This window comes from Triplophysa dalaica, chromosome 4, assembly GCF_015846415.1.
Source record: "Triplophysa dalaica isolate WHDGS20190420 chromosome 4, ASM1584641v1, whole genome shotgun sequence".
Lineage (NCBI taxonomy): Eukaryota > Metazoa > Chordata > Actinopteri > Cypriniformes > Nemacheilidae > Triplophysa > Triplophysa dalaica.
This window is the reverse complement of record NC_079545.1, coordinates 22,639,443-22,662,504: the sequence shown is the minus strand read 5'-3', so window position 1 is coordinate 22,662,504 and position 23,062 is coordinate 22,639,443. Positions and strand designations below refer to the sequence as shown.

The following is a 23,062-nucleotide window of genomic DNA, read 5'->3' as shown; positions in this document are numbered from 1 at the left end:
ATTCATAAATTGCATGGCGTATAATAATATTTTCAAAGACATCTAGGAGGCCTTGGGATTTTAATATGTATTGTGCATGATCTGAAATAGCATGTGTTCAGTAAAGTCTGGGGTCTGTGAGAAATAATTTAACTTACAACTGTCAGTAATCATGTCTGCTGGCGATAATCCATTGTAGAGCCCGCTGTATTTGAGTCTGTGTAAGCATATAAAATGTGGTAGAGTAGTAAATTTACAAGCTTCCACAATGCATACAGCACTTTCGATTAAAGGGTTAGTGTGAGAGCGCAGAAGAGAAGCGAGACAGTGCGCGTGTGTGAAGGGAGGGAGGGGAGCAAGTGAGCGAGTGAGCAAAAAGACCAGAGAGTACCAGATGGTTCTGAAATCAAAATATGCCATGATTATTTGTTGCTATTTCCTGATTCTGAAAAGCGTGTACAGGAGAAAACAAACAAAATTTAATACTTTTGACAATAGATCTTTAGTATCTTATCATACAAACTGAATGTAAAGAATCCAAGTTTTTTATTTAAATAATGAACACGACTGCACCCACAAACAACAGGTGTTGAAATATCAATAAGTTAAAAATTTTACATCTTACACTCTCTATTAAGCCTCTTTCTGTCACAGATACCAGATGCCTGAATTATTTTGTGAGTAGGACATGCTTTTAATGAGGTGTTGTGTGCAGAGAAATATGTACTTGTATTTGGGACATGTGAAGACATTGTGTGATGATAAAAACGGTTGATAGAAATTTTGTTACAGGACTAACAAGGAGGTTTCCAGAGGAAAATGTTATTTCTCAGAGGTTTCCCTTTATAAACCTATACGATTTGATAGAGATCTCTGTTATGTTTTACTTAATATCAACTTCACCCTTGTTTTTTTTTATTTCCTAAAATTGCTTAGTAGAAATTAAAACAGAGACAAATCTGGATTTCAGTACATTTGAGAGGAGATTAATTATGAGAGTTCATGTTGAGATCTTCAGTAATATAATTTTTGGACACTTGAAAAATCTGAGCTCAGTCATTGTTGAGAAACCCTAATAGAGACATTTGTGAAATTTCTGGCAAGAGACTCAAGCAAAAGTTTCCATGTGCTCTACATTTAATCACAGTAATGTCTTGGATGAATAATTAGGATATAAAAGAGATCTCATCTGTGAGTTTTTTAAGGGTTGAAAAAATATCTACAAAAATAGCATTATCAAGTCCTAAGATTTGAATCCTAAAATTCCTCTGGTCTAAAGGACTAGACGACACTGAGAGCATCTGTTAAATTTCCTCATTGTAAAATCACCCCTTGTTCATTTATTCTAATCTTATATTGAACGTAATAGGTTGCCATGAGCTCTGCGTAAGTGAAAACGAGCCCATGGGTGTGTTATAATCAAGTATGTTACTACTGAACACCAACAGAAAACAATTGATTTTATGACCCACAGAGTTCCTTTGGTTCATTAGATTAATTTAAGTCATTTAACAATATTAAATGAATGCATCTTGTCCCACTGTGTGAACTGGCGTGTTAGTTTTTTCATAAAAAAAATTATTGATAGAATGAATATAGAAGAAAAAATAAGAAATTACTATGTGGTTGGTTTTGAAACAACATCCACAAATTGTATTAGCTGTCACAAGTGCTATATCGATGAATGTTATTGTATTTTTAATGCTATTAGGCTGTGTGTTTAGCTATAGCTACATTTCACTGTACTAAATAAAAACAGTCAATAAGAGTGCCTCAGTCTCTGTAAATATGTTACTTCTGCCTGTGAAGTACTGACACAGTACTCTTTATAATCTAGGCGCCGAAGCCTAGAATTGCATTCTGGGAAACGTTCTTTTGATTCGTTGCTTCCAGGCATAATCAAGTAAACATAGCACGTATGAACATGTATACACTACTGCAAATTACAGCGGTCTCACTGCCATGGCAACTGCAGAGGCATTCAAGACAAAGTGATCACCTAACGCTGTGTTGTACCATATGTATATCTCCACGTTATTATATTAAGGCTCAAAAATGCTTAAGGAAATCCAAACAATGACAATAGTTATACCAATGTAAAAATTCTACAAATTATTTGAAATGCGAAGACCCCAGCTTCTCATTTTGTCTTTTGTGCAACAAAACAAGGTCCATTATAAGCTCTTGGTGTTGTTCAATTGTGAAGATGACCCACAAACAGAGATTAAAATAAAAATAAATTATAAAACATTGCTTAATAGCTCATAAAAATGCTTAATATTTCATTACGTTTATATGCGTATGCTGGAGGAGGTTTTGTTACAGAAGGCAAGGATTATTGAAGTATGGCTCCAAGAGGTATCCAAGGCAACCAGGTAGTCTACTTTAGCACAGCAATACAAGGCATTTATAAAAAATACTTGGAGGTACATGACAAACATACAACAAAAATCTCCTGTTACTGTTACTTTCATATTTCAGTCTTAATAGGTTTTGGAGACCTAATTTGTTTAAATCATCAATTTTGATTCATCTAAAATATGAGCTTCTTGGATTTAAGCGACCTAACAGCATCATTGGAAGACATTATGATTCATACGGATCTTGTCATTCATCATAATGACACTTTTACCATGTCGTCAAACTGCAGTACTGCAGGACCATACCACTTTCACTCAGCATCACCACACAACCTCTCTCTCTCGCTCTCTCTCTCGCTCTCTCTCTCTCTCTCACTGTGTGTGTGTACAGGTTTAGCTATATGTTTTAGAGACAAATGTTACCAGTAATAAGTGTTTTAACATTACAACCGACTTGTGAGTACATTTCACTACATAAAAATAATTCAGTCAAATAGTGTTTTTTAAATCATGTCTTGCACATGTTTGTGTAATTGTTAGGTTTAGTTGTTGGGGAAGGGTTAGGGGTTAGAATATATCATAAGCCTGATATAAAATCAATGGATATGGAATATTCCCACTAGCAATACAAACCTATGTGGGAAAAGAGAGGTTCATGACTGACTTTACTGGCTCCGCTTTCACAGACAGATTTAAGTGAAAAAATGGTTTGTGTATTTCGAAAACATTGGCTAAATTTATAACAAATAAAATAGAATATAACGGAGTGGATATCATAGGAATTCTTATTTTAATTTAGTGATTTCTTACCGGATAAACGTAATTTTATATTATATGCTAGATTTTATTTTGCTTTGTTAAACCTTTCAACTGAAAAAAATATGTTTTAATCTATACAAATAAACATAAATTAGTAAAGAATTATTGTATACAATTTTTTTACAAATAGTTTAGGACTATAGTTTAGGAAAGTATAAGATCAAATTGGAAATTAAATAGATATTATTTATAGTTTAAAGTGTCGATAAGTGAGGACTTGAGCTTTACTGAGGTGCTGTGCTGCGGGAGTTTGCGAGACTTCTTTAATGAATGAACACAAAAACTTTCAGAGGTTTCTGCAATTTATTTTCCATTCCTCTAAACCGAACAGAACGTACAGTTTTGAAAATCAAAAATAACACCTTTCATTTCCTAAGCAGTTCAGCTTCACACAGTTGGCAATTACAATGCTAACAATAGTGTCTGCATGTTCCTAGACACTCACAAACACACATCCATGCAAACGTTTTCCATTCACGCTCTCTCTCTCTCTCGCAAACACATAAACACACACGCACGCACACACACACACACACACACACACACACACACACACACCAGGGAATGTTTACAGGAGAGACAGTGGAATGCAAGACACTTATCATACACTCTCCTTCTAACCTCTCCTCCCCGAAATGAAGAAAAATACAAAAATAAAGACACTTTAAAAAATTACAACTCATTTACAAACACCAAAGAATGCAAATCATAAAAACACAACAACAAGAAAAACAACAATATATCTGTCAAAGTTTTCCATGTTAAAAACAGGTTGCTTGGTTCAGTTTTGCATCCAGTAGAAGGTTACACTGTGTGTGTGTTTGTGATGGGACCTAATGCTCAGTAAAGTGCATTTGATGCATCAGCAGTCTGGAGGAGAGAAATGAATTTGGGTGCTAATGTGGCTCTGGGCCTTCCTAACACTGACAGATATGATTGAGCTACATGAACTTCACAACCTCCGCCGTAAACGTCACACCTAAAAGACATTTAACATTGAAATAACATTTTGTTTCAGTTTATGCAAATGTAAATACATTCATAAATTACATGTGGGGTTAGGAGAATCAAGCTGAGAAACTAGAGAAGTCTGAAACCAATGAATGCAGTTCTTCACATGACCGAACGTGACCAAACTCAAATGACGTTTCCATGCATGGGTATTTCCCCTGAAATTAGAGGCCGAGAGATGTCTCGCACGTATGGGTTTCGCTGTCGTGAACCGGAATCCTTTCGCTTTCATAAATTCCTGATTGACTCCAGTTCCCATGGTTACACTGCAGTTCTTAGGCCTACGTGTGCTGGCCTTTCGAAAGCCACACCCATCCGACCGAGAAAAACATAAGCAGTAAAAACCATAGGAGAAACAAAATGCAGTTAGAAAAAAGAAAGAGTGCTCCGTTTGTGACACATGCAGAACTGTGTCTCAGAGCGACATAAGACACAGAACGATTTACTTCTTGTTTTTTTAATGCTTGTCTGTTTGTTTTGATTTCCCACCCCTCAATAATTCACTTGGATATCATGCAATAGAGACGTGCAAAAAGATAACACCTAAATCCACAAAACACACTTTCATAAATGGCCGTGTTATGAATGCTTAATAACGTGTATAACGTGTGTATGCCTACTCCATGCCGACCTACAAAGACAACATGACTTAAAAGCAGTGCGGAAGCCACAGGTCAAACGAATGCACAGGATGCTTCTACTGAGTGTATCAAAACCATATGGATGCATAAAACAATGCTTCTCTTAGTCTATGCAGCTATGGGGTAAAAGAATTCTAACATTGCGCTATGTCGTCTTTTTTTTCCTTCATTGATTATCTTTTCAAGATTGGATCTAAAAGATACTGATCGATTGGCACTAAAAGATACTGATCGATTGGCACTTGTTCGATGCTTCTAAATAAGTTATTGATATTAAATGTTTCACACACCTACAGTACATGTTGAGAAGCTGTGAAAGGTCTAGTTTGGCACAGGTTGACTATTATTACTGCGTCTATGTAATTAATATTGATACACCTCGTTTATACCCCTGTCAAAAACGAGCACAATCCTAATCGACGGACCAGACATTTTTTCAACTAAAATATTTCTGTATATTTCACTTATCAAATAGCAGCATTTTTTCGTTTTTTTTTCAACTTACGGTATTACAAAAAGTACATGTAAACCTATTCATTCAAAATTTGTAGTAAATCCAAAGGCTCATACAACGGACATAACAAAACACAAAACTTGACAACATGCTACAATATTGCTTCCAATAGTTCTTTACATTTTAAGTCGATCTAAAATTATCAGTGACGTAGATATGGACACCAGCACTCCAAAGAGAGCAACTCTAATGCACAAACAAATCGCAAAGCTAATCTTAACCAGGCTTGATTGGCACTTTCATCATCCACACGAGTATAACGGATAATCACACACTGAAACCAACAGCGCAAGACTGCATTTAGACCACAAACTAGAGGAACTACATCAAATTACACAAAGAACATGAGACGCGACGGATTCCACAGTTTCATTTTTAAAAAAATGAATGAAAATGCAGAGATGAGCTTAGATAGTTCTCAGAGAGATAGGAGAGAGTACAAACGATGACATCATCGTTTCAGGTTGAGTTGCGGCTATTACATCCATCTCCCTTATATGTTATTGTTTTTTTTGTTTGTTTGTTTTTTGTTCTTTTTGAACGTTTCGTTTTTTTACCCAGAGTTCCTTCTTCTGGGTTCACACACCTCTCACACTTATCTCAGAGCACAGATTCCCTGTTCTAACTAGTTTAAGGTAGAATTCAGAGTCATCTTCAGGCAGAACTTCAGAGAGCATGAGAATCTGATCATGAGTATTAATGTTTGACTATGTGGCGTGCTAGTCCCGAGGTACAGCGTTCACCACGCAGGGCATCATACCCATCAAACCCGCAGGTACACGCAGACCTCCACAATACACACACGCAACACATCCTCGGCTGCCTGGAGAGGAAGAAAGTGAAAGGAGAACGAGACTACACAAAGGCTCGATGCGAAACGCTGGAAGAGCAGAAAAGACAGAAGTGGGAGACATAAGGGGACAGATAGAGAAAGAAAAAGAGGTAGTGCAAAGATAGAGAGAGAACAAGAGACTAGAGAGCGAGAGACACTTAACCCTAATGTCATGAGCGTATAGTTCTCTAAACATCAAGCTTATTTTAAGCGTACATAATTGTAGTTTTCCAAATATATATTACGTCACCCTTAATAGTTAATAGTCGTGTTACCCTCATATTGTTGCACCGACTGTAGTGCTTGTGCTTCTGAAATCAGGTACGTAGTCTGATCTCCAAACGTTATTGAACAGCTATTACTTTGAGAACCTGATATTCTATGGCTGGTAATTAAATACAGTAAAGTGTATGGCATGTTAAACTTGAAAACAGCAACCATAAGAGATGCAAAAATACTGTTAGTGGTAACATTCCCCACAATTATGCAATGGATATAAATAGGTTGCTCTCTCCCCCTCTCAATCTCGATCTCTCTCTCTCTCTTCCCTCCTTTTTTTTACGTTTCCGCTCCCCCCTCACGGAGCAGATTAGAGGGCTGGTAGTTGGAGGGAGATGATGAATGTCTTTTAGAGTGTGTATGTAGGTCAGCAGTAGATTGGGCTGTGCGGTGTTGTTATATATAGAAGTCCAAGGTTCAAATGGAGATCTGCTAATTAATGACAGGCCCGGGTGCTGCGGGGGAATCTGACCCTCTGCGACCTCCGTATTCGCGAAAGAGCAAGGTAAACTACAGGTAGACGCTCGGGCCCGCGTTCTTGTGCTCGTTCAGTTTCATTGCTTTCTTCCGTCACGCCGTGTCGTAATGGGCTCGCCCTCGATGGTGTGAAATATGTACAGTACATTCCATAGTTGCGATGGCGTCAGCCCGCTGGATTCACAGTGTGGTTCAAAGGCGACCGCTCGCCCTGTAAGGGACCTCCCGCTCACTCCCCATGCAAGAGAGAAATGCTGGCAAGACCAAAAATGCTGTTAGCAGCAAACGCTGTGATGCGGTGTGGAATTAATAAAACCTTTCTGTGCAACTGATGGCCTGTTGAGCAGTCAAAACTAAAAGTCTCCAGACACGGGGTAGAAGGAGCTGTGTTTCTGGCCTTCAGTCTCGATGCTGTTAGACGTTTGGTTTGTCAAAGGAAGCAGATGTAAGATATGTTCGCCTTGCAGTAACACTGCTTTACAGAAGAAGGCTGAAGGTAGACAGTCATTGGAGTGGCATCCACTGGCCTTCGAATGGGTTCGAACGGGTTACAAAAGCTGTATGTCATTTCAGTCTCTCGTTCACTGCCTCAACTGCACCTCTGCTGCCAGCCTGGCGCAAACAGGGTTCAACCGTGACATGAACGAGGTGACATTTGTAATGCACCCAAGACTTTGCTGCACTGCATACAAACTGGAAATCTTTCTCCGTTCTCAAACATGAGGTATGACAACCTGAGCTCCTTTCAAAACAAAACAGGCACAGACATTGCCTGGCTCCTCCAATCATAGGAAGAGGAGGAGTTAAGAGGTACATCTGTCTAAACAGGTCAGATTCTTTTTTCAAGTTCAGGATTCTAAGGACTTAAGCTCCTTGGTAGTGTGTCCAAAAGTTTTTTGTAGTAAGAGATAAAAGTTACCGAGGCAATGCAGATGCGTTTAAGGTTGTTCTGTTTTGCCTCTGCTCTGGCGGGATCTTTCGAATATCCACTTATTGTTAGTCTCATGAGTAAATCACAAAACGCCCCCTAATAATTGACGAAGGCTCACCCATCATTTCTAAAATCAGTAGATATGATAACAAATTTTTTTCAGAGTTTGATCTTTTGTGTTTTCTTATAGCACCAAAGTGGGATCCTGTGACTAAACTACACTTGCAAGTAAATTGTATGTATAGATGTATAGGTGTGTGATGTATGTTTTACATTCCTTTTCTCTAATGCCGCGTGTCTGACTTTTGATGTATGCTTCTATGTCTGTGGCTGAAGTTAAGGTATCTACTCTCAACAGCATCTCAGTTTGATACTATATGTACATATAAAAAACCAACAATATCAGGAAGTCTTTATACATTCAGGTCAACCTGGAATCACAGGTTTAAGTAAGTCTAGAAGTGACTGAGTGTGAATGTGTGTGATCCAACCATAATGAAGAATAATCACAGAGATCCAGTAATGTAATGCATGTCAAAAGGATTAAGCAGGTGTTTCAGAGTAAGCCTTGGTTGAAAACAATAAGGGGAAATTCAAGAGTTAGTACAATGTCTCATCAGTATCTTCTAAGTATGTGAGCCATCAAGATGACCTTTTTGATTCAGACCTGCACTATAGCTGTGAATTTAATATTATTAAATATCTAAATAGGGACCACTTTAAACCTTAATCTCTTTGCTCGGGGTGTGGATAAGTCATGAACTAAACTATGAGGGTGGAAGCAAAAAATGAAAATAGAATCCAAAAGACCCCAGCTAAGAGAGGAAGTGAGGTTTTAGCTCCTCCTCCTCCAAGTGCCCCAGGGCACAATATTCGGACCTACACAACTTTAAAAATACAGCAAAATTTCAATCACAAAATATCACATTTCTCCCCAAACAGGTAATCTATTCACAGTTCCTTCATGATGTTTTTCATTTGTTTTGTTTTTGTCCTTATTTTGAGTTGAGATATTTGGACATGCTTTAGCCCCGACCCATCCCATTCTTCCTCTCCCTCATTCGTCCAGTCATCTGTTCAATTCTCTCTTTTTTCTTCGGTTCCCATTTTTGTTGTTCCCCTCCCCGCTCCTGTACATCTCTAGCCCACCTTCTGAGGATTGGTGGCACGGACGCCTTGCTCGTATGTGATTCGCTGGCTGATGAGATACTGAGCGGCCTGTGTTGCGGCTGGTGACCCTGTGATAGTCACCTTGCGATTGCGTGTGCCTGGAATGAACTCTCCCTTCTTGGATATCTGAATTCTTGCACCTGTCAGCTCCTGATACTCTACCAGAGTCTTGCCGCCTTTCCCCAAAATGGCACCAACCAAGTTCTCCGGGACAGCGATCTCAACCACTTCCTTTCCACCTTCTGCCAGCTTCTCTGTGCCTAACAGAGAGGATGCCATCAGTTGGGATGAAGGATTCAGGTAACCATTAGATGCCCCTGTGGCGGCTGCTAGAGAACCCAGTGAGAACCCCCCTAAGCTTGGTGCAGGATGACCGCCCCCAGAGGCTTCACTGGCATATGTGGCAAGCAGGTTGGCTGCAGCCGCTGCCGCAGGATTGGCACTAGCTGCAACGGCAGCAAGAACTCCAGACGCTGCGGCCGGGTTGAGGCCTAGGCCCAATGTATTGGTGTTGTAGCCATAACTGGCCAGAGTGTTCAGGGCGGACGTAATGGTGAGTAGATCATTACCGGAAAGACTAGACATAGCGGTAGGAAACCCGCCCATTCCTGCAAGGCCTGCCTGGCCGAGCAGCGTGGAGGCTGTAGCCGCTGCTGCGGAATTGGGTAAGACCTCCGTAGAGTTGGCAAAGGGGGAACCAGTAGGGTTGGAATTGGCCACGGGGCCGGTTATGTTAGAGTAACTGATATTGAGACAGCTACTGCTCTGTGGGTCCTCCTGGATCTTCTGAACGATGATCTCCACAGCCTTGCGGTTCTGCTCCGGCTCACCGCTCACAGTCACGACACGCTCCTGCAGATTGATGCCCTCAGGCTTCTGAGAAAGCTGTACCCAGGCTCCCGATTGCTCCATCACAGCTTTAACTGTAGCCCCACCCTTACCGATGATGAGCCCCGCTGTGCTGTTGGGCACGATCAGTTTAGCCTGTGGAGGAGGGGGAGTGTCACTTTGATTGAGGAATTACACACATTACATGCATGGGACTGCACACAACCCCAAAAATAGAAACAGCCATATAAACTCAGATAAGTCTGTGAATGTTTACTTTCTTGTGCATGCTTCAATAAATTCTAATGAGGAATGAGTGCAATGTGTGACTTGTATATAGAATATGTAACCATTCATGCTTGTGTTTAAGAATATATACTAGCATGTGTTTGTGTGTGACTGTGTAAGGCCTGTCTCCTAAGTCAGTGCTTATATCAGCCATTTGTTGATCCCTGGTCTTACATTGCAGCTGCTCCCTCGGTCTCTCTTTCTCATTCTCATTCTGCCAGGATCAAGCAGGTAAAAATAACCCACTGCTCTAACACTTCGCTGCCCCTCTCAGTCATTCCTTCCCTAGGGAACAACCACCAGCCTGCCCTGTGCTCTGCTTCTACTGGGCTGGTACATTTGCCCGAAGTGTTTTGCTCATTTAGCCATGTTGCTCATCACTGTCAGATAGCTGTCAATGTCTCCACTGTTATTCCAGAACCAAACAATAGTATGTTACTAGACTAAGCTGTAATTCATTCGAAAAACTGATTGCAAGTTAAATTTTAAGTCCCCTCTTGAATTGAACAACTGCTTAAAAGTCTGGCAGGTGCAACATCACCATCGCACTTTTATTTCTAACTAATACTCATGACTAGGAAGTTGTGTAGTGGGTTTTGTGTGGACTTTGTATCGTAGTGGTAGAGCAGCCTCGCAAAACAAACCTGTTTAACTCGATCTGGGTTCACAGTGGTCTGTGGCTGGAGAATGCTGACCGGCTCAGTCTTTTGACTGCTTTGAGGCATCTCCCGGACCTTTTCAGCGATGAAGTTATGGACTCCATTCAGTGCTTCTACTGTACCCTGAATCAAACAAACGCGCTCTGTCGTACCTGAGCACATACACACACACACACACAAAATCACAAGTACAAATATAAAAACACATATTAGTTTACAAAGTATGCATGGAGAAAATAAAACCACAAAGTTAACCTATCAAGGGATTTTTGTTATAAATGGTTTAGACATGTCTGTTATTGAAGGGGTGTAACAATGTATTGTGGCATTATATATTGCAATAAAAAACATGACAATATGACTTTTTTTCTATATGTCATCTGTTTCATTTTATTAGTTGAGCTGCCATGTTTTATTTTGTGCTTTTGCTGCTTTAAGAAGCTCTCTTGTAGGGTCTAGTTTTCTTAAATCATTTATTATTTTTATTCTTATGTCAAGTTATATACAGAAATCATGAAGCTAAGACCCTTTCCATAGGTTTTAAGAACTCATCGGTACTTCAAGTTTTCATCGGTTACATTGGCAACACTTTAACTTACATTTGCTATATACTGATTGTAAGATAGCACGACTAAAGAGTCTTAGTTTGTGATAACTCCTTATTAATGCAACATAATTCAGAAGAGTGGGAACGAAGCTTCAGAGTATAAACTAAGTGACTCCTCCAATGCAAGGTTTATTACAAAGAGAAACGCCTTCCGACACACAGAACATTACGCCTCACAATTATTCCCAGAGATCACAGCCATGGTTCCAACTCTTTATCCTCCAACCATTTGCATGAAAACTTGCATTTCCCCATTAGTCAACGATGATGTTTAAAAACCGGGTGTAAAAGGACCTCCCACTGTATTTGACTACACAATGATATATTCAGGCAAACTTTATCATATGACCTCTTTGGACAAATAAGAAAAGATGACAAATGTAATACCTTGGAAAATGGCATTTAAGCCTTTTTTATATTTTTTAAGGGCCTTCACTTTTTCTAAATTTATTTATAAACTTTTAATAGTATTTAAGACCCCTGTTTTATTGGACACTCTGTATGTTAATACTTTGATTTTGTTGTTACAGACATGTAAAGTTCTTTATTCCTTTGCCTAAAGAAAAATTCAATTTTTATCAATGTTATTTAAAATTATTACTATTTTGTAAATAGATCTATTGTTTAATCTCATCATGTTCAGAATATTGTGATGCTATCGTATTTTAACCTCACTAACATATTGTATCAAATTGTGAGCTGAGTGTATTGTTACACCCCTAATTCCTTAGATTTAATGCATCAAAAATATATTTTATAATGTCACGGAATCACTTATAAACGATCTAAACAAGTACTTTCTTCATTAATTATGAATGCATGTATCAGAGGCCGTGACAAGGGGCACTGTAACAGGGCAAAAAGAGGAAACAACTTCTGCCTGCACAATGTAATCCATGCTGAATGCATCAAACTCTAAACTAACCACATCACTCCCGCTGGACATGGCGCACAAATGTTCAAGACACACAGAAACACTCTACTTATCTTTGGCATGTCACTGCCCTAAAGCTTTTAACCTGTCCAGAATACTGCTGTAACTCTGAAAGAACCAACAGAGCTCTGACCGGGCTGGAACGGGCCGGAGAGATGAAATCTACAGCAAGTATTGTGTCGGCATGAATTCAGGCTGGGATTCGTTCAGTCTTGTGGTGGAAACTATCATTCGATGTCCTAATTATACTGTCGTGACCATCTTCTATTTCATTCAAAGAGAGGGAGAGAAATGGAAAGCGAGGGTATGTAGGTTGTTGCTTGTGTGTGTTTGTTTCTGGGCAACAGTGCGCACATGCATACTTGACCGAATGTTTGTTCCTCGGCTGTGATGTTATTTTTTTAAACACCAGATTGAGTATCACACATCTGCTCCGTAAACTCTTGCTCTTATCAAAAGCACAGCATACATGCCAAAGAATAGTGTCTGTGAAGATGAAGGCTTACATAGTATGCACCAAGCCTGTATGTGTGTCGGTAATTTCAGTGTTCCTCTCTTCAAGGAAGTGAGACTTATAAAAAAGTCTGAAGTTCAATAAATTAAAACTGAATTGTAATTTTCAAAGGTGTGACGGACTACAGGCGCGTGTGGTAAAGGACACACTGCTTGGACGGAAGCCGATCGGCGGTAGGTGAATTCTTTTTATAGCTCTCCCGGGAGCCAGAGAGAGTTTAAATGTTTCCCTTTCAGCGTCTCATAAGATGAATGAGGTCTGAAAGAGAAGCTGCTATTATATCAGAGAGGAGAATGATTGAGGATGTGCTGGTGTTTGTGCCAGAGCAGCGTCGCATTGTTTACTCTGCTATGCTGCGTATTTTATTGACTGGTGCAATGACATTTTACTGTTGGTACAAACAAGAAAGAAATAAACAAGGAAACATCAAAATAATTGATCAAAATATGCATTGGGTTAATGACAGGTAGGAGCGCAGAAAACAGACGGAGAGTGTAAGGTGTGTGTGTTAGAAAAAGGGTGAAAGACTTAACAGGTGGTCTCGACTTGTAGTTGTAAAATGTGTGTGTTTAATGAATGAAAACATAGGTATTCAAAGACAAATTACACTGACAATATAAAGCTCTGTGCTTCACAGCTGCACTCAGGCGTCTTCTCTCTTTCTCACATGCGTCCTCTCCCTATGGGCACATTCTCTACTGTCATTCTCTGCCGATTTTATTTTTTCACGCTACAGCATAAAGCAGCTTTTTTATGACATACATGCTGAAATAGATACTATAGTCAATGACACAAACAGGCCAACATCTGTACACAGACTCACACTCAGTACACTCTACTACTGTCGAGATAAGATTCAGAACTCTCACAAGCGTGCTGCTCCTTAAGCGATAATGACTTCTACCAGAAAGATTCTAGCCATGTTAGTTTGCAAAAATCTTGAAAACCAGTGTATTAGGGAGGAGTAAAATCTTTATTCTCCAAATTACAATCAAAGAAACTGCTTTATAGCCTGATGCCATGGGAGAAACTTCCACAAAGAACTTTCCATTTTCTTTTTTATTAAAAATCCTATATCATGTAACATCAAGGACATGCTAATCTGAAAATCACCAAAGAATACCATACAAAGAATAATTCTTCCTTTTAAAAATAAAAAAAAATTGCTAAACCTTTATTTTTAAAGGATTTCTAATGTGAATGAGAGTAATGGATGGCACCATTAACTCTGACATCTGCTGCACAGAAAATGAAATGATTCAACTCTAAGAATTCAGAACATAGATCTAATAACATGAAGTAATAAGCTATAGGAGTGTTTTATTCATAACAATCCTAATAGCGCTAAACTGAGATGTAAGATGTTCATAATTGAAGTTAAATATCCTTAACCTGAACGTGTTTATGTGCATGTTACCTGGGTAGAAGTCTTTAGATTTTGATAGTTTGATGGTTGCTCCAGTCTCTTTCTGAAGCTGAACGATGGTCTGGCCTCCTTTACCAATGATCGAACCAGCAGCGTAGCTGGGAATCAACACCTTCAGGAAATATTCACCCTCCTCTGCGAACACACATACACAAACACAACAATAGAGATCTCAGAAAGTCTTTTATTATGTTATATAGTCCTTATTCCACTGCATCACATTGTTTAAGAGAAACAAGTGAGGTATAAATCTGCCAACATAATAATAATAATTATAAAAATAATTCATACTAACAATTTACAAAAAAATAATTTTTAACAGCTAATTAGCTAACATGAACTAACAGTGAAGAATATTTCTACAGTATTTCTTAATCTTAATTTGTTCATTTCAGTATTAACTAATACATTTATTTTCAGATGTTGTAACGTTAACACTAGTTAATGCCCCATCAAATAACCTAATAATAATTAATAATTAATTAAATAAATAAATGTATTGACATTAATTAACATGAAGGAGGATTTATATAAAAACTATATTGCTCTTTGTTAGTTTATGTTGGCTAATGCATTTACTAATATTGTTGTGTAAAATGTTACTTAATTAATTATTCATATAATGTATAGTAAATTTGGTGTTTTTTACCATAGTCTAGTTACTGAAGAATTTATTCATTTATGTTGGTTAGTAATGTGCATTTTGTAGTTGTGTTGTTTAATTCAGAGGACTTTAGGGATTTGACACAGTTCTTCAAAACTGTAGTAAGATTATGTAACAGTTTATGAAGTCAAGCTGAGACTACATGAACGTAACATCATGTTGCCTTACTACAATTCCTCATTTTGAAGCAATATAAACTAAACATGAGTGGAGTACCGCCTGCTTCTTCACTTTTTTTTATCATTTCTTTCGTTTTTTTCTCTCCCTGATGAGTTCCTACCGATTCTGCCTCTGTCCCACTTTTTGAGATAAAGTGACCTGCTTCGGGTTGGAAGAGGTCTAAATTTAACCAACTATCTTTGCATTTGTGTCCTTCGCTATCTTCTTTGCAATCTGACTTTCTCTCTCCGTAACACACACAAAGGGTCGGGCGGATGACAAACCACTCAGATCCTCGGCATGGTGGTACAGTATTAGAGACAGAAGTTGAGGTTTTAGGAGCATGTGGGGCGGATGGTGTGTAGGCAGCCTGTAGCGCTTCGCTATACTGAGGCCATGGGCCTGTGGGTAATTGCCTGGAAGTCTGTTCAGGCAGGAGCATATGGATGCTAAATCCTCAGATTTGTCCTGAAGAATCCAGCCAACAGCGCATAAGTCAGTCAGAGATTCCCAAGAGGATAAGGCTTCCCTCTCCCACCACAATATTAGACATCTCAAACACGACATATGAGTACATTGCTGAAGTTAGGAAGTTCTGAAGTTCCTTAGAAGCTTATTTTAACGTTTGGATTTAACTGAAAATCGTTCAATTGCCCTCAAACTCCTTTCATGCTATTACAAAAAATTAACATTCAAATCTTTTTTCATCTCGACTATTATGACGTCACAGGGGTTGTTAATTACTAATTTATATTTTTTTCACATTTATTAATTTTGCAGATATTTTCATTGAAAGCAACATACAAATGATGAACACAACAAAGGAATTCATTCTTAGAAAGTAGTAACATAAGGAGTGCTAAAGAGTTTAAAGTATGGTGTATACAGACTAAAATGAGAAAGTCAGAAATTAAAGCGAGATAAAGGCAAAAATTTATATAAATACCATTTATAAATATAGTAAGCGCATTAACAGGATTTAGTCAAGTGCTTACAGTGAATTTTCAGGCAAAATTAGCGTTTTTCAGTGTATTAGTATATTGTGTGAAAGTACGTGTAGCCACAAGGAACGGGTACGAATGTGCATTTTGGGGTTGTGTATGAAATCAGTGTCTTTCAGAGACTGTGGTAAATCCAAAAGATAAGATGGGTTTCACAGACTAAATTGCCCCCAATCTTCAGCAGCTGACCCTGTATCACTGCAGAGAGGAGGGGAGAGAGATGGAGACACAACGATGGAGAGAGAGACTGCAGGATAACCGCAAACACACTTACAATAAATAGAAGGCCAATCATATAAAAAAAACACCAGAAAAAAATATAGCAGACATGGATAATCTGATCAGAGCGATTTGCTAGTAATAAAGAATGGAATATTCTACATGTAGGAAAGGACTCTTCAGAGAGTGGTAGAGGGGAGAGGACAGATGAGTAGAGGAAGAGAGGGGAGGGGTGGAGCGAGAAGGTGAAAATATTATGGTCTCCAAGCAACTCTGATTGAGTCTCTTATGGAAACACTTAATACGTTCCAAATCACAGTGAAGTCCGCCACATTTCACACTTCAGCATTGAGCGGACTCTGTATTCACCTATATACTACTCTGCTGGCGTGAGTCAATTTATTGGAACAACTGTGTCGTTCCTCTAGAAACACAATGTAGTTTGGGTGGAAGGTCAGACTGGTCAACATGTAATCAATCATCCTATGAAGACAATCTCATTAATAGCAGAAAATCTGGAGAAATGTAATTATCGCACAGGGGGATGGCTAAATCATTAAAGCAAACATTCGTTTCAGTTTTAATATGTATAACATTTAGACAAAAAGAGAAAGAAAGAAAGAAAGGAAAGAAAGAAAGAAAGAAAGAAAGAAAGAAAGAAAGGAAAGAAAGAAACTAATGAAAGAAACGAAAAACACACGCACGCAGCATAAGTCCCTTATACGCAGCTGAACGTGTAATGCACAGTTAGAAAGATACCCGTGCAGAATTTAAATGGAAAAGACAATTCGAAAAAAACACAGAGGGACTCAAGTAACTAAGATTTCCCCGTATTCCTAAAGAAATGCATGACAATGTAGGGAACAGGGAATAAAACTGTATTCCCGTCTCTGTTATATAGATCTAAAAGCTGTTATCTGCAGCACTAGTATTCTTTTGTTCACCCCCCCTCTCTCTCTCTCTCTCTCTCTCTCTCTCTCTCTCTCTCTCTCTCTGTCACTGAGCGGCTCTGCTCTGTGCTCAGTCACTCTAGAGAAAATCATTTGTTAAATGAATAAGTGCAAATGTCAGAGGGTGAGAGATTTATTATTCTCTGCACAGGGACTGACCTCATGGTTCCTGATAAAACATGCGCCACGTCCGACAAATACTAAATCTGGTGACTACGTCATACACAAGCGCTCGGAGCGCCGAAACGACACGATAACCAATAACTCTATACTGAGAGCCCTTGAGAGCGGATAGTAGACGTGATGATGATTATTGGGATGGAGGCGTGCAGAGAGGTTCAATCTGTACCTGTCCTCTGCAGCGCTCCAGGTGCGCAGTGGGATACGCATTACATCATTGCCTCACCCGACTCAATGCTTTCTGCCACACACATGACTGACAGGTAATGATAGGATTCCTGTCCACCACGCTAGCTGCAGCCGATGAAAACACACACACACACATACACACACATGTACACACAGCTGGGCAGATCCCGATCTTATCAATGACTGTTTTGTTAAAGGGGAGCGTGCGAGTGTGAATGGAATGAATGCACACAGTGTTAGAGAGATGGTTTAATGAGGGTAGTTTGCAGTGAACGGAGGAAGAGGACAGGACGCAGTGGACACATGCTCAGGAATCCATGATGGAGGTTTTTGAAGAACGCAGCCAGAGGGGTGCGTTGAGAGATAAGGAAAGTGCGAGCGCTTTTAGAAATAAAAAACGGAAGGGAAAGGGCAATCAAGGCTTTCGCAATCACTGAACTATGTCTATCTGCAAATAAAGGAACCCAAATGTCAGGTTCTCGCCGTGCATGCTGACAGACGTTTACCAGAGCGGTGACGGCTTGGGGACTGCGTGACCTTGGCCGGCAAGGAGCGAAAACTTCACTCTCTCCATTACTGGTCTACATCTATTGCTTCACGATTGTTTCCACAATAACTCCGAGATGGAAGGAAATATTCAAAAGGAAGGGTCGATATTGCTTACCTGTTGTTAAAAGGCGAACCTAAAGCGCATTCAGACTTCAGAATGGTGCTTTGGGAGAGCTCATCTCCAGGGTCTTTTAACTCCCGTTCTCCCTGCTTGCGGCAATGATGTAAGGAAAGCTGGCGTAACAGGTTTTCAGCAGTGAGACTCTGAGTAAATAATACAATCTGTTGCTGCTGTTTGCCAGCGAGCCATACTTGCACAGCCGCTAATGCAGCCAGACGGTTGCGGGCTCGAACCTATGATCAAACACGTACGGCACATGCAGTGTGAAGAGAGTGTCATGCAAACACACAGAGGGAGTGGGTCAAGAGGCTTCGCATTGTTAAACCTCCCACCCCAAAGCAACACACACACACTCTACATGTGAAAAGGAGGGCCTGTCCTAGGCAAACTGCAAGGACAACCAAGCCTCTCCTTGCTAGAGAATGAATGAATCGACGGCAACTGAGGACAGGAGAAGAAAGGGCGAAAGAACGCGGAGCGGAAAGAAAAACGAACAACTCATCGGCACGCACCTCGCTCACATTCAACAAGTCAACAAAAGAGGACAGAATCTCTTACCCATTCTGCTGTACTGTGCTGGAGGTGGGGTTCAGATAGCCATGGACGCTGAGAGGCTGTACCAGTGAGCGATGCCCGACCGCAGGCTGATCATAGGAGCTCTGCCGCCGTCAAGGAATGTGGCCAGTCAACCTTTTTCCCCAGGTTCGTATCCGAGAGGGGGACAACGTCAGCGCATCCTCCCCTCCATACCCGCAGTCAGCCCCCGTCTCTCTCTATCTTTCTCACTATATCCCTCTCTCTCTTTCTCTGATTGTGTGTGATGGCAATGCAATTGCTGTGTTTGTGGGTATATGCGTGTGTGTATATGTGCGCGTGTATGTTTGAAGCGGAGAAGCTTGTATTGTTCAGGCAGAGGCAGACTGACGGGGGGAATCTTCCTACTGCATCACCCTCTGCTTTCCTTCTCATCCATATTCAGCGAGAGCTCCAGCACTGTGCTGCATTCTACAGAGAGGCACCTAGCGTGTCCAATCACCCCGCACCCCTCCCCAGCGTCACACACACACACCAAGGCTTTCTTCCTCGTTGCACCCCCCCCCCCACACTTTGACGCAGCACTATAAAAGACGTAGCGCCTCGCTCACGTTAGGGTGAAATATGAAAAGGTAGGATGGAGGGAAGCTGCGGAGAGCAAGAAAGCGAGAGAAAAAGTGTAAAAGAAATTGCGAGGGAGTGACCTTGCGTGAGCAGACAGGAGGTATAGAGCGGAGAAACGGGGAGGCGGTGGGCTCCTTGGACGGCCATGTTGGAAACACAGCGAGAGAGAGAGATTTTTGAAAATGGCAGAAAGGATCTGCCGCAGAGCGCCAAGGGGATGGCCAAGTAAATTACTGCCTATAAATCCAACATCGCCATACTAGACCAACCCGCGCATCTACACGCGGTGGGGGAGGGTGTATAAGATTGGTCCCAGGGTCGTACTTCATTTGCATAGGAGCTTTATTCAGCAGAGGTTGATGAATCCTCTGCATATCCATAGAGGTATACTGATGCGCTCTGCTGGGTGTCTCGGATGCAGCAAGCAAAAAGCAGACATGCTTCTGTTCAGGCAAACCGATCACGTTCATCGCATCCTCTGGACATTCTAGAATACATGAGCCCTCTCTCTCTCTCTAGCCCCTCCTCTCGCCACCACCTGCCCAATTCACAGTCAACTCACGTCACCACACACTGCAAGGGCACCTGTGTCCTTCTCTCGCCTGCTTTCTCTCCCTCTCTCTCCCTCACACCTTTTGATATAATACTAAACAGCACAAAAGCAGCCAACATAAATAGCTCTGCCAAAACCTCCATTAGCAACATTAACATAGCAGCATTTCAATTGGATCTGTTGTAAGGCCACACACACGCACGCACAAAGTAACTGCATGCGTGCTGGTGAAATTAGCATCAGCGATCAATGGTTGTTTACAGAGGGGAGCATAAAGAAAGCTCTCAATCACTGACCATCCTCTTCTTCACTCTCTTCAGGTCAAAGGTCATGTGGGGGAAGAGGGGTGTCCATTGATATGATTATGTTTAAATTAACAAAGCCAGATGGGTGGAGCGATAGCATGAATGATGCGCTAAACTGCCAGTGAACTAAGAGGTAACTTCCACACTGGTCTATAAATTGTGCTTAATGAAATGCTTGACATAGGCCTTCATACATAGTTAATGCTCGGAAGGCAACATGCCCACAACACCATGCAATAGCATATCTTGCTTATAATAATTATTTTTTTCATTTAATACTCACATTATTATTTTACCGACATTTTACAAAATATTTATGCAACAAACAACAAAAATATTAATAATAGTGTATAATGTATAGCAATCACATGTCATTATTAATGTCCTTTTTATCTTAAATAAATGTATAAAATGTATACCTTTAATGCGCTGTAATTGTAATAAATTGCATAACTGCATTCATATTAGTCTAAAAGCAAGGCCTACATATATAGGTAATGCTCTGAAGGCAACATACCCACAGCACAATGAAATATTTAATAATTTTCTTTTGTCATTTTATAATCACATGATCATTTTACTGATATTTGGCTGCACCAAAATATTTATGCAACAAACAACAACAACAAAAATTATAATAGTGTATAATGTAGAGCAATTATATGTCATTATTAAGGTCCTATTTATCTTAAATAAATGTATACTTTTTAATGCACTGCAATTGTAATAAATTGCATAACTGCACTCATGTTAGTCCAAAAGCAAGGTCAAATATGAATCTATCAATATAGTTTAAAAACATTTAATGACCAGGACTAAACTAGTTTTATTAGTCAATCGATAACTCTTGTCAGTTTACTACATAAAGCCTTCTGAACTCTGGGATCCCTATTCATAAAAAAGCTTTTACTGTAGGTCAAGCTCTCAATCTTTTATTCATTGTTATGTTATTATAACGTTTATTTTGGTCCCAACTCTCCACAGCTGTATAGCTGCCGCTTCAGGGATCATGGTCACAGCAAAACTGCACATAACTTTACCCGTGTATGCTAACGGAGACTTTTCGCAGATTCAAAACGTACAAATACACATACACGTGGAGCCAGTCTTCAAAAGTTCACAAGTGAATTCGAGAAAACAATTCGTGACCTTCTCAACTATTATTTAAAGACCAGTGACTCAGACTATCAAGAAGAAATTTAATATAGATCAGATCCCACATATTCACTCCTGCCATACAATATAAGACGATTTAAAATTGCACGCGTACATTGGAGAGAATGACAACAGCTTCGTGTACAACGATACCTACAGCTAAATGTGATGTAAACTTTGGTCTAAATCGAAATATGAATGACTTTTGGGTAGGCTATTTATTAAGGGTCCCACATGGCGCCACAGAAAGGGATCAATTATTTTTGTCTCCATTGGAGTCTGTTACTGCATATGAATAGGGATTAAAACTAAAGCCGCATGTGCGTTTTCTCCCCTTCGTTCATTTTATGCTCAATTTAACTTGTTGCCACGACCACATGCACTGAACATCATCCCATCGGGTCAGACAGGGTCATGATGGACAGACGCACCCGGACGCATTTTGTAATATAATTTACTATCAACAGGCTATGGAAACAAAAACTGTCTTTTAATTTTAATGGCACTCCAAAGTTGATGATTTAAAGCCACTTTTCTTATAAAAAAATACAAGAAACCTGAAGAATTTAAATCGCAAATAATGTCATGCTCTACTTTGAACAAATTACGGTATTCATGTATAAAAGTGTAAAACTAGACAACGGTATAGGCTACACACAAGCAGACTCTTGCGTCTCGTTTGACATGACTTATTTGGACCAGCAGGCCCGCATTGACTGAACAACCGTAAAGTGTCGATCTCACCTCCAGTGTTAGTGCGCTTGGTGCAGCTCGCCTCGGTCGGTGTTTCCAATGGTCTTTTTCTGGAGTCGGTGGGGTCCGAGTCCATGTGTGGTAACTGTAATAGGTGCTGATGAGCGGAGAAGATCCCGTTCTGCTGAACTCCCCCGCCAGCCATAATTTTGTCACTGGCTGGAGTTTACACCGCGATACCTCACCAAAAATGGTTAGAAGAACCATAAGTGGTGATTTAAACCGTGAAGCGTCTCTACCTCGAGCCGTCCTTGCGTGTCTTGAAGCTTCAATGAACTGCCATGCCGAGGTCTCGCGTCGCGTGTCCGTTCTGCTTCGCTGTCCACTATTGGCCGTCGGGAGAAACGGCAGATTAAACTCTAAATATAAAAATCCATTCACTGAAGTCTATTCATTAGCGCGCAACCGACACTTGAGACGTCTCTGTGTTTTTAGCGAAAGCACACACTCAAGTGCGCGCACACACTTACGCGCAGCGCCCTCTCCAAAAATGTTTGGATTGATCGCCCAGAACTGACAAACTACGAGAAGAAAAACAAATAAAAAATAGCCAGGCAGAGTTAAAAACGTGATTATTTCGCTTTCTTCGTTTCAGTCTCAGCGTAAAGTTTGGGGATGTGATGTGCTGCTGCTGTAGGTGTCAGTCCGTTTATTTTGGAGTGTAAAAAGAGATTTTCTGTCAGAGATGCGCGAGTCTTGGGCAGCGCGCGGCGGCTCCTCGGAAGACAGAGCTTTCGCGCAGCATCCCTGGACCAATTGTGAGCTAGAGCGCGAGAGCCCTCCTTACGTCACGGGCCGCATCTTCTAAGAGTTTTTTTCTGCGATCATAGGAAGTTT

At 40.2% G+C, this 23,062-nt stretch overlaps 1 protein-coding gene across 2 annotated transcripts; it reads right to left on the bottom strand.

Moving 5' to 3' along the window:
- Nucleotides 1-3,453: 3,453 nt before the first annotated feature.
- Nucleotides 3,454-22,495, bottom strand: nova1 (NOVA alternative splicing regulator 1). 2 transcript variants are annotated; one of them, XM_056746970.1, is made up of 4 exons: nt 22,217-22,495; nt 14,261-14,404; nt 10,774-10,940; nt 3,454-9,997 (listed from the first exon to the last, which is right to left on the bottom strand). In XM_056746970.1, exons 1-4 carry the CDS (start codon nt 22,368-22,370, stop codon nt 8,984-8,986), a joined length of 1,479 nt encoding a protein of 492 aa, XP_056602948.1. In that variant the 5' UTR covers nt 22,371-22,495; the 3' UTR covers nt 3,454-8,983. The 2 variants fall into 2 exon arrangements, with proteins under 2 accessions (XP_056602948.1, XP_056602949.1); XM_056746971.1 differs by lacking the exon at nt 22,217-22,495 and adding an exon at nt 18,860-19,326.
- Between the last annotated feature and the right edge of the window lie 567 nt (nt 22,496-23,062).

Excerpts from the sequence above, each read along its gene's own strand:
- nova1 (XM_056746970.1), bottom strand. The coding sequence starts at position 22,370 with ATGGCTGGCGGGGGAGTTCAGCAGAACGGGATCTTCTCCGCTCATCAG. Across the intron at positions 10,941-14,260 it reads ATCTAAAGACTTCTACCCAG|GTACGACAGAGCGCGTTTGT; the intron begins GTAACATGCACA and ends GTATGTGCTCAG. Across the intron at positions 9,998-10,773 it reads ACCCAGATCGAGTTAAACAG|GCTAAACTGATCGTGCCCAA; the intron begins GTTTGTTTTGCG and ends CCTCCTCCACAG.